General features: G+C 35.1%; 2 protein-coding genes across 4 annotated transcripts; one reads left to right on the forward strand and one right to left on the reverse strand.

Moving 5' to 3' along the window:
* Positions 1 to 434: 434 nt before the first annotated feature.
* LOC132547192 (uncharacterized) lies at positions 435 to 9,460 on the reverse strand. Its single transcript, XM_060210954.1, has 5 exons — positions 9,135 to 9,460; positions 4,302 to 4,396; positions 2,872 to 3,094; positions 2,220 to 2,393; positions 435 to 1,598 (listed from the first exon to the last, which is right to left on the reverse strand). The coding sequence occupies exons 1-5, from the start codon at positions 9,171 to 9,173 to the stop codon at positions 1,473 to 1,475; spliced, it is 657 nt and encodes a 218-aa protein (XP_060066937.1). The 5' UTR covers positions 9,174 to 9,460; the 3' UTR covers positions 435 to 1,472.
* A 7-nt stretch (positions 9,461 to 9,467) lies between these two features.
* On the forward strand, positions 9,468 to 21,003 carry LOC132547191 (post-GPI attachment to proteins factor 3-like). 3 transcript variants are annotated; one of them, XM_060210953.1, is made up of 8 exons: positions 9,468 to 9,531; positions 14,663 to 15,046; positions 15,212 to 15,361; positions 16,053 to 16,115; positions 16,483 to 16,544; positions 16,918 to 17,054; positions 19,506 to 19,704; positions 20,327 to 21,003. In XM_060210953.1, exons 2-8 carry the CDS (start codon positions 14,735 to 14,737, stop codon positions 20,385 to 20,387), a joined length of 984 nt encoding a protein of 327 aa, XP_060066936.1. In that variant the 5' UTR covers positions 9,468 to 9,531; positions 14,663 to 14,734; the 3' UTR covers positions 20,388 to 21,003. The 3 variants fall into 3 exon arrangements, with proteins under 3 accessions (XP_060066936.1, XP_060066935.1, XP_060066934.1); XM_060210952.1 differs by lacking the exon at positions 9,468 to 9,531 and adding an exon at positions 13,179 to 13,217; XM_060210951.1 differs by lacking the exon at positions 9,468 to 9,531 and adding an exon at positions 13,508 to 13,548.
* The last annotated feature ends 352 nt before the right edge of the window (positions 21,004 to 21,355 follow it).

The following is a 21,355-nucleotide window of genomic DNA, read 5'->3' on the forward strand; positions in this document are numbered from 1 at the left end:
ACGGATGCGTATGGACAATGTGATCATAAGATCAATATATAATGGGATATTTTTGAAGTGTCATCACTTATGAGTTAGATATACAAAACTTTCCATCAAGCAATTATTTTCTGTATTTTCTTCTTCTCCTTTGGGAAGTGAAATTACTTACTCGAATCCACCAATATTTACATGACGGGTGTTGTCGATGAAGCAGAAGTTCCTTACCCTTTTGGAACATCTGGTCTTATTATTTGTTATTCTCCTTATACATTTTTTCAACGGTCTCCGTGTAATGATTCCCACCTATGTTTTGTCTTCATTTCATCGATTTTAATATTGATTATTTTGGGGTTTTTTCCACACATGCTTTTCACGTTTTTAATCGACGTCGCAACACAAAGAGTAGTGCGGTTTTGTCGATTCTTAAACACATGTAAAACAATAAACAAATATATTTCATAACATTTATTTAGTAACTTTAACTGTATCAATTGTATTTAAGGCATCTGTATACAAAGCAAGAAATTTAATTACAAAATAATGCACGAAAGAGATGCGTTTGCTAAAATGGATATAAAAATATGTAGGTTATCGAATTCTGTGTAAGATATAAAAATATTTCTGACGACAGATTGAAGACTACATACATGTGCAATTACTACAATAGCCAGGAGATTCTAAATTACCGAGATGTTACCGTTGTTTGGAGAGGCTGTGAGGAGGGTTCTTGTAAAAATACTGTTGCATAGAGACACTAGGGGAGGTCTTTGTAATAAAAACTGCTGCCTAGAGACGCTACGATAATGTTCCTTATAAAAAATGGTTGCTTAGAGACGCTATGGAGATGAGTATTGTAGAAATAATGATGTATCGAGACACTGTTGGGAGGTCCTTGTACAAATTGCTATGGTCTAGAGACGCTATTGGGAGGTATTTGTTGCCTAGAAACGATGTGGAAATGGTTCTTGTAAAAACACTGTTATTTCGAGACGCTTCAGAGGGTTGTTCTTTCTTTTCTTTTTTTTTTTTTTTTTTGAAAAAAATACTATTAATGCTACTATGATGGTCCTTGTAAAACAGTGTTGCTTAGAGATTGGCCTCGAAAAACACTATTGCACGGAGACGTATTGGGGAGTTCAAGTAAAGATACTAGTGTTTAGATACGCTTGGGAAAGGGTTATTACATAAATACTTTTGCCAAGAGGGGCTAGGGGAGGAGGATCCTTGTAAGAATGCTGTAATCCGGAAACGCTATGTGAAAGGGTCTTGTAAAATACTTTTGCCTAGCGACGCTACAGGGAGAGCATTTATAACAATGTATTAAGCATACAAAATTTGTGAAGCATGAGATAACAGAGGGTGAAATGTGATGGAGACGAACGAGATAAAATTGTTTTTGCCAACATTTAAAGAGCCATTATATTTATACATGGATAAAATTCCACTTTATAAAAGTGCATATTGTATATTAAATGACATATTTGAACATTTCAAATATCGATACAAATTGCTTCACGGTTGAAAATCGAGCTGTCCAACTCATTATTAAATTCACGGTTCCTATTCAGGTCGTAGAAGTCTTTGATTTCTCCATCAAACGTGGTCAATCTTGTGCTCTACAAAACATGAAAATAACTGACGGTAAATGATACATCAAAAACTTAATATAATAAACTTTTCCTCTTTTCCCTTCCCGTTCTCTCCACGTGCGGCTTTTTCAACTGAAATTTCTCCCAAGAATCAGAACGTAAAGTATCGTATCAAAGAGAGATAACTCTCAGAGATATATGAAGGAAATCCGGTCAATTTCTGATCAGGATGCATACATTGAAAAGTGAGGGTTTTTTCATATCTGAAAACAATTTTCATGGTTTGTCCTGTTGATATTGAAATCTTTCCAAAAATATTTAAAAGGCATCAGAATTCACAAATCATTACCTCTCAGTGCACAGCGGAGACACCTGATTTTAAAACCCCATGACGTAGACGTGTATAAACATAAAAGAACTTGAAACATAACTGTTTGCTGTAGCAATGATAAAGCAAGTTTGGATATCATAAAAAGATGACTAGTATGGTAAATAAAGAAACAGAAAAGGAATCGTTTTCTTGATAAAAAAGAGCGAACTTGTTTTGTAGTAAATGAAGACTTAATACTACAGAAGTCTTTATTCGATATATAATTTCTCATCATACTTTGATACAATACCATGAAGGCAGTTGAGTATATAGCTTACCAGTCTGTTCATGTCGGGGTGCCCGCCGAGCCAAAGATACTTAGTAAGATCCATGCTTGTTCTCGTCCCTGTCACTACAAAATCATGTCCACCCACACTCATCCCCGTGACGGTCTGATTCACTTCATGTCCATTCACTTCTATCTGACGCTCATAGTTCCGGAAAAACTCCACCTACATTGAAAAGATATATTATAATGTTACGGTGCTACGAAAAGGACCATGATAGTTTCTTACCTTCTGCTGCCTAAAATTCCACTGGTAACGTAGCTCATAAAACCTTTATGCTTGATTTGATCATTTGATTTCAAGGATATATATTATGTACTGTAAAATCTTTAATTTTCGCGGGAATTTATTTCCATTGATTTCGTGTATATTCTTTATGAACGAATTAAAACATCTACCAACTTCTAAATGTTAAAATAAAATATAAGTACATGTATAAATAGGTTTATTGAACTATTTATCAACAAAATCAGTTCTCCACGAAATAGTTTTTTCCCACTAATTTTAAATACCACGAAATTGAGTAATCGAAAATATATGATTTTACAGTAGGTAAACAGACAACTCGAGTGTATAGAAAGGTCTATGATAGCGATGATAGCGACGTGCCAATGTGTCCAGAGGGAGCTCGCGCCATACATACCTCAACCCAGGTTCCGTTGTTGACGGTGAAGTTTGTCTGGACGTGGCTACCAAACGACTGTCCAGCCCCGTAGGGTGCGGGATTAAAGGCGAAAAAATGGAGGATGCCGTTTGAAATGAATAAGCTCTCATAGTCGTGTGGCTTGTGCTCAGTGTAGGTTCCCTCCACATAGTATAATAACTCGTTAGCCCTCAGCGTGTTAAACGTTAATTTGTACCGAAACCTACAAAAATACAACATGGCTGAATCTGGATTCTGGAATTACGTAATGAAGATGGTACTATCTAAACAATAAAAAAGATTAACATGAAGAGGACTAGAGGGCCTGTATCGTCAGCCTGTTTTACAAGAGAGGACATTAGAAGAATTTGTCCTGGCAACTTTCATGTTGATCCAATCTTTAATGTCATTTTTCCTGTGCATTAAGTTACAGATGAAATTATACAACTTTTAATCTATTATTTAAAATAAATAATTATTTGAACAACTTTGATTGCCTTTCATCCCAGCACGTTACTGGCCTTTGTGATTACTCTAGGCCTTTTGATGATACAGAAAAAGGTCATTTGAGTATTTTCACACACTGCAGGACTTCTTCAACCTTAAATATAATTCCATATCAATTATTTGAACAAAAACAATGGTCTGTACATGCATGCTAGAGACAAAACATCTCGATATCCAGCCTGCTTATAAGAAAAATTGAAGACTAAATATAAATGAAAAGCATCATGTGATTTGGGATGGTACAGTGTATAATGTAGTATAGGTAATCCATTTGAACAGCTTGACGGCTCTTTTTCCAAAATTACAACACACTACTGGCACTATATCACGACCTTTGGTCCTTTGGTTTAGAACAAGTCTTTCGATAATTTTGCCTTTTCGTACCTTCATATTTTGACCCATGTCATACTGAAAACATGCCAAGGTAATTCATTTTATTAAATTTGAAAGCACTTCATAACCAAGCGAGCTAATTGCTTAATATGCCGAATCCAAACCACTTGGTCGATGACTAAAAGCCGTTGAAAGAAAGTGGGTCAAGGACAAATATTTGAATTCCTTAATACTACATTTCAATAGCCTAATATCATGGAAATGGGCTACAATGTATCTGTTTTGTTCAAAAGAAGTATTTTGAATAAATTAAGATATGTAGATCACGTGACCCTAAAAGCAGGTCAAGGTCATCGATTTGAATAAACCTGATAGTTCTTTCTTTCAAGCATGGTCTTGACCAAACATCTTGACTCTTATAATGCTAGGGATCAAGATTTTAATCGGAAAAGACGAATTCGACATCAACTCACTTTCCCTCCGCGACGTTGGGTTTAAAACTATAAAACGTTTAAGAAAAAGCAAACACGCCACCTCGTTATTTAGTATAGAAAAATCACATACATATCGCCAGTGTGTTAATGGCTTACCTAACAGATATGTCCTCCTGGTTCTCGAACACAACCATATTCCTCCCATTACCATTCAGGCGGTAACATCTGCTGTCCTGGGCAACAATCACACTCTACAACAGAGACAACAGTCATACTCTACAACAGAGACAACAGTCAAACTCTACAACAGGGGCAACAGTCATACTCTACAACAGAGATAACAGTTAAAATCTACAGCAGAGACAACAGTTAAACTCTACCACATAGACAACAGTAAAACTCTTCCACAGAGACAACAGTTAAACTCTACAACAGAGACAACAGTTAAACTCTACAACAGAGACAACAGTTAAACGCTACCACAGAGACGATAGTTAAACTCTACAACAGAGGCAACAGTCATACTCTACAACAGAGACAACAGTTAAACTCTACAACAGAGACAACATTTAAACTCTACAACAGAGACAACAGTTAAACTCTACAACAGAGACAACAGTTAAACTCTACAACAGAGACAACAGTTAAACTCTACAACAGAGACGATAGTTAAACTCTACAACAGAGACAACAGTTAAACTCTACAACAGAGACAACAGTTAAACTCTACAACAGAGACAACAGTCATACTCCACAACAGAGACAACAGTTAAACTCTACCACAGAGACAACAGTTAAACTCTACAATAGGGGCAACAGTCATGCTCTACAACAGAGACAACAGTTAAACTCTACAACAGAGACAACAGTTAAACTCTACAACAGAGACAACAGTTAAACTCTACAACAGAGACAACAGTTAAACTCTACAACAGAGACAACAGTTAAACTCTACAACAGAGACAACAGTTAAACTCTACCATTGAGACAACAGTTAAACTCTACCACTGAAGCAACAATTAAACTCTACAACAGAGACAACAGCTATATGTTGCCATGTGTTCCTATTGCTAATTGTGTGTAGGTTGTCATGTGTTTGTGTTGTCATCTGTAACTGTTGCCATGGTTACATGTTGCCTTGTGGATGTTGTCGTGTTGCCATTATGAATGTATACTAAAATCAAAATTATTTTCCTTTCAAGTTAATTGTTTTCGTGGTGAATTACTTGTCCATCCATCCTGATCCTATCCTGTCCTCTTTCTCAAATAGAGATATACAAAGCACTTTATATGCTACTAATTATGGGCCGAGGAGCGACCCTTATCGAGAGTTCTGTATATGTTTCTGTCTGGTTGGGTTTGAGTTTTGAGTACCGATACAACATGTGTTACTTGTGTTACACTGTATCCGACGCAAATTTACCCAGTTTTTATTATTACGGAGATTGTTCTAACATCAAAACGTCGCTGGTGAAATGGGCGAAACTGATAAGCGGCCCGAATTGTTTGTGTTTTGCAGTTATAATAGGCCTATTGCCAAGTTTGTAGTGTCAGACGCTGCCAAACTTCAAAGATTATCTACAAAAGCATGTTTTCGTATTATAATACCACGCGGGATCGGTCCATCTACCCGCTGAAATTTTGACCTAAGGTAACAGACTCCAATCTGTTACAGATGTGCGTTACGATATGTATAGTTTCGTCAAAATTCCCCCTCACAAACCAAACATCCTTTACATAGTAACAAATCAACGCTGATATAAACAAACAGATGGTAAGAATAAACGAAAATATCCTGCTCCAGATATTAGGCTCAGGTGTAGCACAGTGACGTAATACAGTTCATGATTGACGTCACATAATGAATAAGGAAATACCGTGAAGTGGAATGACGTCAGGTGATAATCTAAAGCTTCGTGCCGTACATACAAGACTGCCGAACTATACTGAAATTAGGAGGGCACGAGCTGTCAGAGAAATATTATCAGTCAGGATAAATATATAATTGTTTCTTAATTTCTCGCAGTGTTTTGAATTTGGGGCGCGTTCCTTTCCGATGTGTAAGAATCTGGGGTGCGTTAGGGCGATATAACGAGAAATATAGCTAAGAATGCTTTGGAATGAGTGTATAGCCGTGTGAGGTTGTCACTGATACCAGAAATAGTTCAAAACAGTTGAAAGTACGAACAACGTTCTACAGTGGGAGTCATAATAATAGGACAGATGAATAAATACGAATGATTTCCGTGACTGCGATTCTCTCCTATTTTGTCCGGGATTTGTTTACCTACTCAGATACCGTATATTATGGTATAATTATATAAGTCCATTTTTATCTTTATATACGTCGGAAGTCATTGCCTTTTATATGTTCAATAACTATTTGTGGTATATTATCTAAGGACCAGTGGAGAGTTCTAGAATGTCTTCAATGTTCCTTCAACACATCTCCCTTACATGAATCGGTAGAATGTGGTTAATATTTTACCAATTACAAATGTAATTAGACGTCAGACGATTGTTCTGTCAACTGTTACCCAGGGATGACACTTAATACCGTTTTACCGTCTTGGAAAAGCGATCTTATATCAATCTGTCACAAAGATATGCTATGTTCTAATCCATCACTCCAATGCAATTATGGCTAAAGACGGGTGATCTTACTTGGAGCCCAAAGTGTAGAGCGCAATATGGAGTATGTAATTCCAATGGGAAAATACCGCTGACATTTCTATTTAACAATCCATGTCACACATGTTTACCAGCGATAACTATATGTTTAGTGTCAAGATTTTAAATGCTTGATCCTATAATAATTGTATATAATCGCAACACAAAACAATGTGAGATTGTTTTTAAAAAGCAGGAAAATTCATCTCCAACACTATCGAAGTGAGTCAAAGTATTTAGCACCACAGGGGGTTGGCATGCAGGGATTCCCAACCCGCCAATCCTATTTCCCGTATCTAAACATGTATATTATTGCTAAGACCATGTGATTAACACCGACCATTACGGGGTGTCTATATCAGAAGTAAGACTGTTTCCGGAATCCTTTGTGAGTTCTGGACTAATTATACAGGTCCTTGACCGGTCCACTTAGCTACATCCTTAACTCCCGACATACACTATCCTAACACTATAAACTCGCTGTTTCAAGTATATATCTTAAAACAAAATTAGGTGGTTCTGCGAATTATACTGACACTCATCAACGATATAATACTCGGTCCGAAAAAAATATTTCTAGTAATCACAAAATTATCTAAGGATACATTTTGAAGCGTTTTTTTAAAAGAAGGCGCTTACCTAATGAAACATCGCGTGGGTGATAATTCACCTTCCATGCCAGAGCGAAGAATCAATGCGTCACAGGGACTTGAAATGTCCATGATCCGTATATACTTGAAGCCCTTTGAAAACGTACACGAAGCACATAAGTAGGTGTTTTGGAAGGGTATGTGTCATCCATTTCATCAATGACACCCGCAGTGTAAATAATGCCACGTTCCCAAAAGAGAGCAAGGTTGTATTTCTCGAAATCCGGTGTTCCAGTTTTGTTTACAAGATTATCGGTCAGCTGTCAATTAATGCAGAGTCAACTGCGACAAATATACAGCATGTGTTGGAGAAACAGAATTGTTACTATACAGAATTGAAAAACTCGCTATACGTTGCGTTGACGGTAAAGTTCGATGTCAGAGCTACTAATGTAGATTTCAAGGCAATATTTTATTTTCAACACAGCGTGTGTAGAATAAATTTGTACACCGGAGGCAACAGATAAGGATGGTACTCATTTTCAATATATGACAAACGAATTTGTAAATGTGTTGTATGTTGTTTTTTCTCGTGCGTCAACAGAAAGGGGAACTATTACTATATACTAAACGTTATGTATGAAGAGAGTATACTCTGGTGTCTATTGATTTGTTTTAAGGAGTTTCCTTCGAGAGGTATTTACGCAGCTCTTCCAGCCAAACAAAAGCCACATCTAAATTCGATGTTATTTCCATGTAGTGGGATGATTACATCATATTTTGCTGCGTGTAATAGGAATGCTTGTTGATTACATGGTTATCCATTGTTTATCATTGAAAGGCACTGTTACGGTGTAACAATACCAATGTCAGCTATGTTTCACAGCTCAGGAACTATCAAAACTTGTAGGGTTTTTTTTAACTAATGTGAAAGCATGAGATTGTCTTTCCTTTTTATACATGTACTAGTAATATCAAGCACTTAATTGTTTTTAATTGTCATTCCTTAACAAATTCAACACGTATGTATAGAATTTGCTCTTATCTTCTTGTCATTTTCAAGTCGATGAATGCCAACCAAAGCATTAGATACTTTGAGAATCCAGTGCGCTAATACCATGTCGCATTGACAATGACATCATAAGCGAGAATGACCTTGACAAGGGACATGAACTTTACATGAGGTCAACTGAATAAATATCAATCAGGCTGTCGTGAAAAAGTGTCAGTTAACAACAGTCCTGTTATGGAATATTTCATCATCTAGTTTGGCATCCCGATATAAAACTATATTATCTTTCCTTACACATCATATCTACATAAAACTATCTCACCTAACATAGACAATTTATCACTTTACACATCATCCCTACATATATCATTACCTTACCTTAACAGAAGATATTATCTTTCCTCTCACATCATTATATATCCCTACATCAAACATTATTTATCCAAGCTTAAGACATCATCTTTCCTCACAAATAATGATATATTCGTACATTAAATATTGTTTCATCCAACATAACACATTATCTTTCCTCGCACATCATTATCTAGCCCGCATTAATACCATTTTACCACAATATAAGATATTGTCTCTTCTAAGACATCATTATCTAGTACTTTGGTAAGCATCATTTGCCTATGATAATCCCTATCAACCCTGCGCTATCGTAACCAGATATAATAAAAGTATACAAAACGGCATCGCAGTGAGGGTACGTACCTGGAGGTAAAGAAGAGAGAAGACGAGAGAGGTCCACATGATGATGCTGGTTATGTGGGAGCGGGCGATGCACGTACACAGTATGCATAGCCTCTCCACACACTTAATCACTACACATTGTCTGTATACATTGTGTGGAGTGGTTCAGCGACCGTAATACATCATAATCACCCCAGATAAGTTTTGGCCACAGAAATTGAAATATAATTAACACAATGCAATCCTTATCGTTCGTTGATGATCGGTAGAGGTAATTGGCCGTGCACAGCCCCCAATCCCCCATTTGAAGTCGATAAACACGTAGGCAAAGGTCTGGAGGTTCATTCACGGCGCAAAAAAATTGGTGGCGATCCAACAGTCAACGCAGAAGTACAAACTTTTTGTGATGATGTGTTGGGTATGTGCCTGGCATGTTTTACGTTATGGTTTGTCTTTCACATCTATTACATTAATGATGTCTTATTTTGTATATCGCCTTGACGTAATTTCAAATTCTGTTGTATGTTATGATGTGGTGACTGTTATTTTATAGTATTATACTGGCCGTTGTGTTGTGGCGTCTGTTTTGTTGTGTATTATGATGACTGAGGTGTTGTGTATTATAAATGTTGTGTTGTGTGTTATGATGAGTGTTGTGTTGTGTATGGTGATGGCTGTTGTGTTGTGCGTTACGGTGTATACTGGGTTGTGTATTGTGATAGATGTTGTGTGATATGATGATTGTTGTGTGTATGGTGATGAATGTGGTGTTGTGCGTTACGATGTCTATGTGTTGTGTATCATGATGTATACTGTGTTGTGTATTATGATAACTGTTGCGTTGTGTGTTATGATGACTGATGTGTTGTTTATTGTGATAAATGATGTGTTGTGTGTTATGATGATTGTTGTGTGTGTATGGTGATGAAAGTTGATTATGATGTATATTGTGTTGTGTGTTATGATGATTCATGTGTTGTGTATTGTGATAACTGTTGTGTTGTGTGTTATGATAATTGATGTGTTGTGTATTATGATAAATGTTGTGTTGTGTATTATGATAACTGTTGTGATGTGTATTATGATGTGTGCTGTGTTGTGTATTATGATAACTGTTGTGTTGTGTGTTATGATATATGCTATGTTGTGTATTATGATAACTGTTGTGTTGTGTGTTATGATGACTGTTGTGTTGTGTATTATGATGTATGCTATGTTGTGCATTATGATAAACGTTGTGTTGTGTGTTATGATGATTGATGTGTTGTTTATTGTGATAACTGTTGTGTTGTGTATTATGATGTATGCTATGTTGTGTATTATGATGTATGCTATAATGTTTATTATGATAACTGTTGTGTTGTGTGTTATGATGATTGATGTGTTGTTTATTGTGATAACTGTTGCGTTGTGTGTTATGATGATTGATGTGTTGTTTATTGTGATAACTGTTGTGTTGTGTATTATGATGTATGCTATGTTGTGTATTATGATGTATGCTATGTTGTGTGTTATGATAACTGTTGTGTTGTGTGTTATGATGATTGATGTGTTGTTTATTGTGATAACTGTTGCGTTGTGTGTTATGATGATTGATGTGTTGTTTATTGTGATAACTGTTGTGTTGTGTGTTATGATGATTGATGTGTTGTGTATTATGATGTGTGCTGTGTTGTGTATTATGATAACCGTTGTGTTGTGTGTTATGATGTATGCTATGTTGTGTATTATGATAACTGTTGCGTTGTGTGTTATGATGACTGATGTGTTGTTTATTGTGATAAATGATGTGTTGTGTGTTATGATGATTGTTGTGTGTGTATGGTGATGAAAGTTGATTATGATGTATATTGTGTTGTGTGTTATGATGATTCATGTGTTGTGTATTGTGATAAATGTTGTGTTGTGTATTATGATAACTGTTGTGATGTGTATTATGATGTGTGCTGTGTTGTGTATTATGATAACTGTTGTGTTGTGTGTTATGATATATGCTATGTTGTGTATTATGATAACTGTTGTGTTGTGTGTTATGATGACTGTTGTGTTGTGTATTATGATGTATGCTATGTTGTGCATTATGATAAACGTTGTGTTGTGTGTTATGATGATTGATGTGTTGTTTATTGTGATAACTGTTGTGTTGTGTATTATGATGTATGCTATGTTGTGTATTATGATGTGCTATAATGTTTATTATGATAACTGTTGTGTTGTGTGTTATGATGATTGATGTGTTGTTTATTGTGATAACTGTTGCGTTGTGTGTTATGATGATTGATGTGTTGTTTATTGTGATAACTGTTGCGTTGTGTGTTATGTGTTGTGTGTTTATTGTGATAACTGTTGTGTTGTGTGTTATGATGATTGATGTGTTGTGTATTATGATGTGTGCTGTGTTGTGTATTATGATAACCGTTGTGTTGTGTGTTATGATGTATGCTATGTTGTGTATTATGATAACTGTTGTGTTGTGTGTTATGATGACTGATGTGTTGTTTATTGTGATAAATGATGTGTTGTGTGTGATGATTGTTGTGTGTGTATGGTGATGAAAGTTGATTATGATGTATATTGTGTTGTGTGTTATGATGATTCATGTGTTGTGTATTGTGATAACTGTTGTGTTGTGTGTTATGATGACTGTTGTGTTGTGTATTAGGATGTATGCTGTGTTGTGTATTATGATAACTGTTGTGTTGTGCATTATGATGTATGCTATGTTGTGTATTATGATAACTGTTGTGTTGTGTGTGATGATGACTGTTGTGTTGTGTGTTATGATGATTGATGTGTTGTGCATTATGATAAATGGTGTGTTATGTATTATGATAGCTGTTGTGTTGTGTGTTATGATGACTGTTGTGTTGTGTATTATGATGTATGCTATGTTGTGTATTATGATAACTGTTGTGTTGTGTGTTATGATGACTGTTGTGTATTATGATGTATACTATAATGTATATTATGATAACTGTTGTGTTGTGTGTTATGATGATTGATGTGTTGTTTATTGTGATAACTGTTGTGTTGTGTGTGATGATGACTGTTGTGTTGTGTATTATGATGTATGCTATAATGTTTATTATGATAGCTGTTGTGATGTGTATTATGATGTATGCTGTGTTGTGTATTATGATAACCGTTGTGTTGTGTGTTATGATGACTGTTGTGTTGTGTATTATGACTGTTGTGTTGTGTGTATGCTGTGTTGTGTATTATGATAACTGTTGTGTTTTGCATTATGATGTATGCTATGTTGTGTATTATGATAACTGTTGTGTTGTGTGTTATGATGATTGATGTATTGTTTATTGTGATAAATGTTGTATTGTGTATTATGATAAGTGTTGTGTTATGTATTGTAGTGACTGTCGTGTTGTGTATTATGATGATTGTCAAGTGATGAAACATGATGACTGTTTTTTTTTTATTATCATGAATGTTGTGTTGTTAATCATGGTGTATTGTATGTTATATTTTCTGTTGATTGTTTTGTTGTGTATTATTGTGAATGTTGTGTTTTATTGTGTACCGTGGTTATGTATGATCTATCGTGGTTATTGTGTTGTGTATTATGATGACTGTACGTTGTGTTATGATGCGTGTTGTAATATGTGACTGTTATGTTGTGTGATGATTTCATGGCTTGTTTGTAATGTACATATATTGTATTTCAAAGCTTAATTTTGAAGATATCATTTTAATGTTATACAACATTTCTTTAAAAGTTTAAAATGTGAACGTCGCCGCTTGCAACCTCGCGTATAATAATATTATCCAAAGAGTTGTCGTTCCTTAGTCACATTCCTACAATTTATACAGGTCCAAAAGGCCCCCAACCGGGGTTTTAGTAATTCTAAGAATTTCCCCTTTAAAACGGAACTGCATGTCGAATTACCTACCAAAAAACATACATATATTATTATCAGTATAGTTACAATATTCTATAAATATACAGTCCTCTCTTGATTTCTTTAGAACGTTTACGTCATGTGCCAATTACTTTTCAATTTGAGTAAACCGATGCGTTTCATATAAAGTTTGCAAAATGGAAAAACCCATTCAATATGGCCGCCGATTAGAGCGGACGAAGTCACGAAAGTATGGTTCTCTTGTTAAGCACGATATGCGTCTAATCAGTGATACAATCCTTTTCTATTTCCCCTAATATTCTTCCTATGGTACACATTTAAAAAGTTGTCACTGATTTTAATCTTGCTTTAGACCTTCGCTCGTTCATTACCATGTTGTTAACAGGCGATGAACGCTATTGAAGGAGGTAGTGCGGTACATAGAGGTCTCCTACTTGGATTAATACTTCCTCGACTATTACAGGTTTATGTTACTATCCAAGTCTATTGAAGTTTTCACACTTTAATGATGGAGATACGTTCAGACACACCTAGCTTACAATCACAGAGCTCTTTTCAGAGTATGTAGTATTTATTCTGAGCACGATCTTGGATGCAGATCCATATTTAAGTTCGAGTACTAATATTAATAGCCGGCATCCTCATAACACCATGTACGAAATTCGTAATGTTACCAGAGCTACAGCATTGGGACTATCTAAGTCAAATACCTCGGACTGCTGAAGAAGCAAAACGTATCGGTATTTATACTTAACTGATCAACATGGAAAGACGAAGATAACATCAGGTGTACAGTGTATATGTGGCGAGATACAAAATTAGCTTATGATAGATGAATTGGTATAAAACTGAATAAAGTTTGTCTTCCTGTAATAAATCAGCACCTCGTATATTCAATGTAAAGGAGTCGTGCTAAAGGCAATACTAATGTGCTAGTAGGTCTTCAAATCCAGAAACTCAGAACGTTTGACTGGACAATTGACCTATCGGTATCTGGTGATAGTCATCACCTAAGTGACCTAAAAATTAAGTGACAATGTAGTTATGGCAACTAGCATGTAACTTAAGTTTACATTGACAGATTTTATTAAAAATTATCGATCTAAATGAGAGATATGTCTTGACCCATCATCTGAGAGCCCCCATCCCAAATGTAGACAGAGATGGAATATACATGTACACTGAGTTAAACCTGGAATCTCAAAATGGCTGATACTCTGATTAGCAATGATTTAGTCACCAGCTAGTCATCAATAGTTGACAACATTAAAGCATAGTTCACATATGGCGTACCACTGCACATTCTTTTTGATAATATAAACAATCTGTTTGTCTTGTGTATTATGTATTATTTTCATGTGTTTCAAACTTACATATTTTAACATGATCATTTATAATTGTGTTACTATGCAATTTCAGTTAACACATAATTCACCTCATTTGCAATTGTTTGAATCCTCTTGTCACCACCATAGTATTGATCTCTTTGAAGAAATGCTGTATCCCTGGTTCATCACAATCTGTACATTTAATCTTTTGTATTATTACATTGAACATTATTAACATTTGAGAAACTTGATCTGTTAAAAGTGAGTAAGATTGACATGTTCAACAGTGAAAAGACATGATTAAACAGGATTATATAATGCATCTTTACTTTTCTTCCCTCAACAGAGTTTGGGATGTAGCTGGTTGTGAAACGATGTAGCTGAATATTTCAGTGCTGCTGGTGGGAAGTTTGACAGTATGGGTGTGGTGTCCATGTGTAAGTCAGCTGTTTACAGCCTGCTGACCGCAACATGTAGCCTGTTGTGGCTTGCAAAACAGGCTGATGCCTCTTACGGAGATCGCTCTTATGTGTTTCAGCGATGCATTTACAGCTGTGTGCAGCATAACTGTACAAGTTCGCAGGCTCTTTCACAATTCACAACTGCCCAACCCTGGCACCAGTGGGCACTCAGATGGACATGTGAGGACGAATGTGGTTATATCTGTATGTGGACCACAGTTGATGCCTTCCAAAAGGATGGTATTGGAATACCACACTTTTATGGAAAGGTCAGTACTGTTCCTGTCACAAAGCAATACAACAAAATAGCAGGGTTATTTTGAAGATAGTAAAGAATACTTTTACCGATAAATGCATCAAAGATCATTTGATTTTCAGATTGAAATTATGTATCATGAAATTCTTTATATATTCATACAATTGTTTTTTTGTAGTGGCCATTCATCAGATTGTTTGGAATGCAAGAGCCTGCTTCAGTACTTTTTTCCATACTAAATGGGCTGTTCCACTTGCGCATCCTGACATACAGACGGCTGGTGCCATCTTCAGTGCCTATGTATCATGTATGGCAGTGTGTTGCAGTGGTAAGTACACTTAAGCTCAGACATAACAAATTACAAAACAGTTATTCTGTCAGCAAAGCCATGACAAAAAAAGTGAATCAGAAGCAGGTAATCAAGTAAACTGCTGGTTATCACACAAAACAGATACAGGCTGCTAAGTCAATACCGAGAATGTGTTATACAACCAAGCGAAGCAGGCAATGAGTGTCGGGTAATACAGCATTTTTAATTGTGTAGAGAATGACATAACAAATTAAGACCATCACAGGTAATGTAATCATCGGTCAAAGTCAAAGGTATCTGAGAACTGTTTTGGCCATAGAAAATAATCAATTATGATGTGAATTGACGCAGGAGCATTCCTAAGGGTGCAATAACTGATTAGGAACAAAATACAGTCATGTACCTAGAGCCATATTTTAGTGGTTGAAGCCAGATAGAGCAGAGTGAATCTAGAGTGTAAACCAAGGGATTGAGGAATAGTGAACTTAGGTAGTAGACCTACTGCTTGACTATAACAACAGACTACTGACAAACTCAACCCAAAAATAAACCCCAACTCGACTACAAAATGAACTGTGAGTTGTACCATGATACAAACTAAGCAAAACAAGTAGAAAAAAAGTGGACAGAAATTTTATAGGTTATGATTGATTATTAAAGTAAAAGTTTGTCAATATTCTAACATCAGTTTCACCTTTCAATGTTGTAGATTTCAATGCATACATGGTTTTGGTCAACAGTATTTCATGCCCGAGACACACCCTTAACAGAAGTAAGTATCATAATGTACAAGTCTTCAGATTGCTTATCCAGCATGATCGTCTGAATCATATTTCTGTAATAGAAATTTGTTGCTGATTGATTAGTATGATGAAACTTTGATGGTGACATGTAATTAATGGTATAGTTTAAGCTTGATGGAATAATTAATGATTTACAATTTCGTACCATTTGATATGACATTAGCCAGAGGACCAATTTGAGTATTTGCCTTTAATGCCTAGATCATTGTCAGTTATTTTCTGTTAAATAAACATTGTTAGATTCAGCACATGACAAATAAAAGACCTGACAAACAAGAGAGGAAAAGTGAGGATATATTGATATTATTTCTGGTATTCCTTTGTGTTTTGTTACAGATGATGGACTACTTCAGTGCCTTTTCCCTCGTCCTGTCCAACCTTTTCTGCCTGTGTTGTAGGTATGTACCCTGGTGTCACTCTTTTCCTGATATTTGTGTTGTGCACTTTGGATGCAAATGATGCTAGTCAACTTATCTAGATTTACGTACAAATAAATGTGAGTGATAAAACAAAAACAAAAAATAAACAAATACCCTAAATGGAGTAACTTTCCCATTAGACTGTAATTATGGTATAATAAGATATTTCACTGACTAGTATAACACACAAATACCAAATGTTACAGTTGGGCATTGACATATACTGTAAAAACTTATTCCCTTGGTGAATATAGTGTAAATTGAGGTCTATGGACAGTTATTTTTTTTCTCTAATCTTAAATTATGTTGAACATAATGAAAGTATTGTAAAAAGTATTGATGTAATTGACAGGGTCCTAGGTACAGATCGTCCCCTCCGTCCAGCTCTATGTGGTGTAGTACTACTGGGTTTGTTCATCCAGCATACCTACTACCTCAGTATGATCAAGTTTGACTATGGTTACAACATGAAGGTTAACGTGACTGTAGGTAAGATACAGTGTTTTAATAGTTAACGTGACTGTAGGTAAGATAAAGGGTTATAATGGTTAACATGCCTGTAGGTAACAGTGTTATAATAGTTAACATGCCTGTAGGTAACAGTGTTATAATAGTTAACATGACTGTAGGTAAGATACAGTGTTATAATGGTTAACATGACTGTAGGTAAGATACAGTGTTATAATGGTTAACATGACTGTAGATAAGATACTGTGTTACAATGGTTAACATGACTGTAGGTAACACAGTGTTATAATGGTTAACATGACTGTAGGTAAGATACAGTGTTACAATGGTTAACATGACTGTAGATAAGATACTGTGTTACAATGGTTAACATGACTGTAGGTAACACAGTGTTATAATGGTTAACATGACTGTAGATAAGATACTGTGTTATAATGGTTAATGTGACTGTAGGTAAGATACTGTGTTATAATGGTTAACATGACTGTAGGTAAGATACAGTGTTATAATGGTTAACATGACTGTAGGTAAGATACTGTGTTATAATGGTTAATGTGACTGTAGGTAAGATACTGTGTTATAATGGTTAACATGACTGTAGGTAAGATACTGTGTTATAATGGTTAACATGACTGTAGGTAAGATACAGTGTTATAATGGTTAACATGACTGTAGGTAAGATACTGTGTTATAATGGTTAACATGACTGTAGGTAAGATACTGTGTTATAATGGTTAACATGACTGTAGGTAAGATACTGTGGTATAATGGTTAACATGACTGTAGGTAACACAGTGTTATAATGGTTAACATGACTGTAGGTAAGATACAGTGTTATAATGGTTAACATGACTGTAGGTAAGATACAGTGTTATAATGGTTAACATGACTGTAGGTAAGATACAGTGTTATAATGGTTAACATGACTGTATAAGACTGTGTTATAATGGTTGTAGGTAAGATACAGTGTTATAATGGTTAACATGAGATACAGTGTTATAATGGTTAACATGACTGTAGGTAAGATACTGTGTTATAATGGTTAACATGACTGTAGGTAACACAGTGTTATAATGGTTAACATGACTGTAGGTAAGATACTGTGTTATAATGGTTAACATGACTGTAGGTAAGATACTGTGTTATAATGGTTAACATGACTGTAGGTAAGATACTGTGTTATAATGGTTAACATGACTGTAGGTAAGATACTGTGTTATAATGGTTAACATGACTGTAGGTAAGATACTGTGTTATAATGGTTAACATGACTGTAGGTAAGATACAGTGTTATAATGGTTAACATGACTGTAGGTAAGATACAGTGTTATAATGGTTAACATGACTGTAGGTAAGATACAGTGTTATAATGGTTAACATGACTGTAGGTAACAGTGTTATAATGGTTAACATGACTGTAGGTAACAGTGTTATAATGGTTAACATGACTGTAGGTAAGATACAGTGTTATAATGGTTAACATGACTGTAGGTAACACAGTGTTATAATGGTTAACATGACTGTAGGTAAGATACTGTGTTATAATGGTTAACATGACTGTAGGTAACACAGTGTTATAATGGTTAACATGATACTGTGGTAATGGTTAACATACTGTGTTATAATGGTTTAAGATACTACAGTGTTATAATGGTTAACATGACTGTAGGTAAGATACTGTGTTATAATGGTTAACATGACTGTAGGTAAGATACTGTGTTATAATGGTTAACATGACTGTAGGTAACACAGTGTTATAATGGTTAACATGACTGTAGGTAAGATACAGTGTTATAATGGTTAACATGACTGTAGATAAGATACAGTGTTATAATGGTTAACATGAATGTAGGTAACAGTGTTATAATGGTTAACATGACTGTAGGTAACAGTGTTATAATGGTTAACATGACTGTAGGTAACAGTGTTATAATGGTTAACATGACTGTAGGTAAGATACAGTGTTATAATGGTTAACATGACTGTAGGTAACAATGTTATAATGGTTAACGTGACTGTAGTTAGATACAGTGTTATAATGGTTAACATGACTGTAGGTAACACAGTGTTATAATGGTTAACATGACTGTAGATAAGATACAGTGTTATAATGGTTAACATGACTGTAGGTAAGATACTGTGGTATAATGGTTAACATGACTGTAGGTGAGATACTGTGTTATAATGGTTAATGTGACTAGATAAGATACAGTGTTATAATGGTTAACATGACTGTAGGTAAGATACTGTGGTATAATGGTTAACATGACTGTAGGCAAGATACAGTGTTATAATGGTTAACATGACTGTAGGTAAGATACTGTGGTATAATGGTTAACATAACTGTAGATAAGATACAGTGTTATAATGGTTAACATGACTGTAGGTAAGATTCAGTTACTGAAATGGTTACAACATATTATGATGAGTGAAAACATGGTTCATCTCCAACAATTTCTCTTGACTTTGAAGGTTCTGTAAACCTGGTGGGCTGGATGATATGGTGTTGTTATCACAAACAACGTTATGTTTGGAAGTGTGCCACTGTCGTCGTTGGGCTCAACGTATTCCTGGCCCTTGAACTGGGAGAGTTTTCGCCTGTGTTCTGGGTGTTTGATGCTCACTCCCTCTGGCATGCCAGTACATTCCCTCTGTGTTATCTTTGGTACAGGTATGCAGTGTCAATCAATCAGTGATCAATATTTATTGAAGATTAAAAAAAATTATCATCTATGGTACCATGAAACTTAATTCTGTTCAAAATACTCTAATTTTGGCACACAGAAATAGTTGTTCCAAGGTAACTGTATTACACTCAATAATAAATGTTAAATACATTTATTTTATTTGGTTTATTATACATAAATATGAACAATAAAAAAGAAAATTTATTTCGAAATGAACAAGTTTAACCAAATGTTGAATAGCTTCATTTACGTAACAGAGTAACAAGACAATACGGTCATGTAAATGATGATGTCTGGAAATTACCATTACATGTAATTTGAATGGAGATTTTAGAAAGTAGTGGTGTGTAAGGAATACATTGATATATCCTATCAGACTTTTTTTTACAAACCAAAAGATGTACAAAATATTCTGCTTTTGTTGTTTAGGTTTTGAGATTTCAGTTAATATGTTTATACAATATTACGTGTTTTGAGCAGATTTACTTCTTTGCAAAACATCATTATCATTTTGGGATATAGATACGGAAATGGAGTTTTCAGAATTTAAGAATCATATTGTTATCCTTACGTCCTTTTTATGGTTTCCCTCTTTTTATTTTGTAGTTTTCTCATTGATGATGGCGTGTACCTATCAAATCTACAAACCAAGGACAAGATTTGGTGATTTGGGATGGATGTATACACATGGCCGAAAGAAATACTACTGTTTGGACCATGACACATTCCAGATACAGCCAATGCTTAATTGTTGAGCTTTGATAACACCTCATAATTATGAATGATATAGACAGTGGTTACAAAATACTCTTTGTGATTTCAAGATGGCTCACGATGAAAAAATCAACGAAAAAAGTGACTTTTAAAGTACCCATGTCAATTTCAATGGCAAACGGTGGGTACATTCTATGAACTCAACTACAGGTATTAAACTTTTTCGAGAATACCTCATTTTTGGCATAAGGAAGTGATAGTGAAGGTTCTTTCTTCAGCTTCAAGTAGAAGATTTTCACAGTAACTACTACTTATCAATAGAGTGATTTGTGATTATTTAGTCTTGTGATATGATCATGTGATTCAGATTTTATTGGAAAATGTTTGACATTAGTACCAAAGTGCTGTTACCCATATCATTGTAGGTAGTACTCATCATGTTATACACTTTGTATATGCATGTAATAGTTTCAGGTAAAAAGCTAGAAGTCATGTAGTTACTGTTATATAACAGATTCATGAAGAAGCGCATCTTACTTTATAAGATGTCAACTTCCATAATTTGCAAGTGGGGGGAGGGGGCTGGGGGTGGAAGTGGGGGGTGGGGGGTTGATTTGAAAAAACATCTAGTCAGACCATTTAAAATTTCATCACAATGCCCAACATTACAACATAGATGTTTAATATGAGATACACAAATAGTTTTAACAATTAGCAGAAAAAGGAAAGGTAATCAGGTATTGTACATTAAGTTCAATGTTTATTTCAGAGTGGTTGGACTAAAAGTAAGAAGCATATTTTATGTGATGCAAATGTTTGTATAGGTTTGAAAATGATTTGAGGGAAGTTGATGTTGGTTTTAATTGAAAAAATTATATGATGATATTCTTTGATTTCTTATTTTATTGATTTATGCACATT

This window comes from Ylistrum balloti, unplaced genomic scaffold, assembly GCF_031769215.1.
Source record: "Ylistrum balloti isolate Yb309-2 unplaced genomic scaffold, AGI_CSIRO_Ybal_v1 Utg369938, whole genome shotgun sequence".
NCBI classification, from domain to species: Eukaryota; Metazoa; Mollusca; class Bivalvia; order Pectinida; family Pectinidae; genus Ylistrum; species Ylistrum balloti.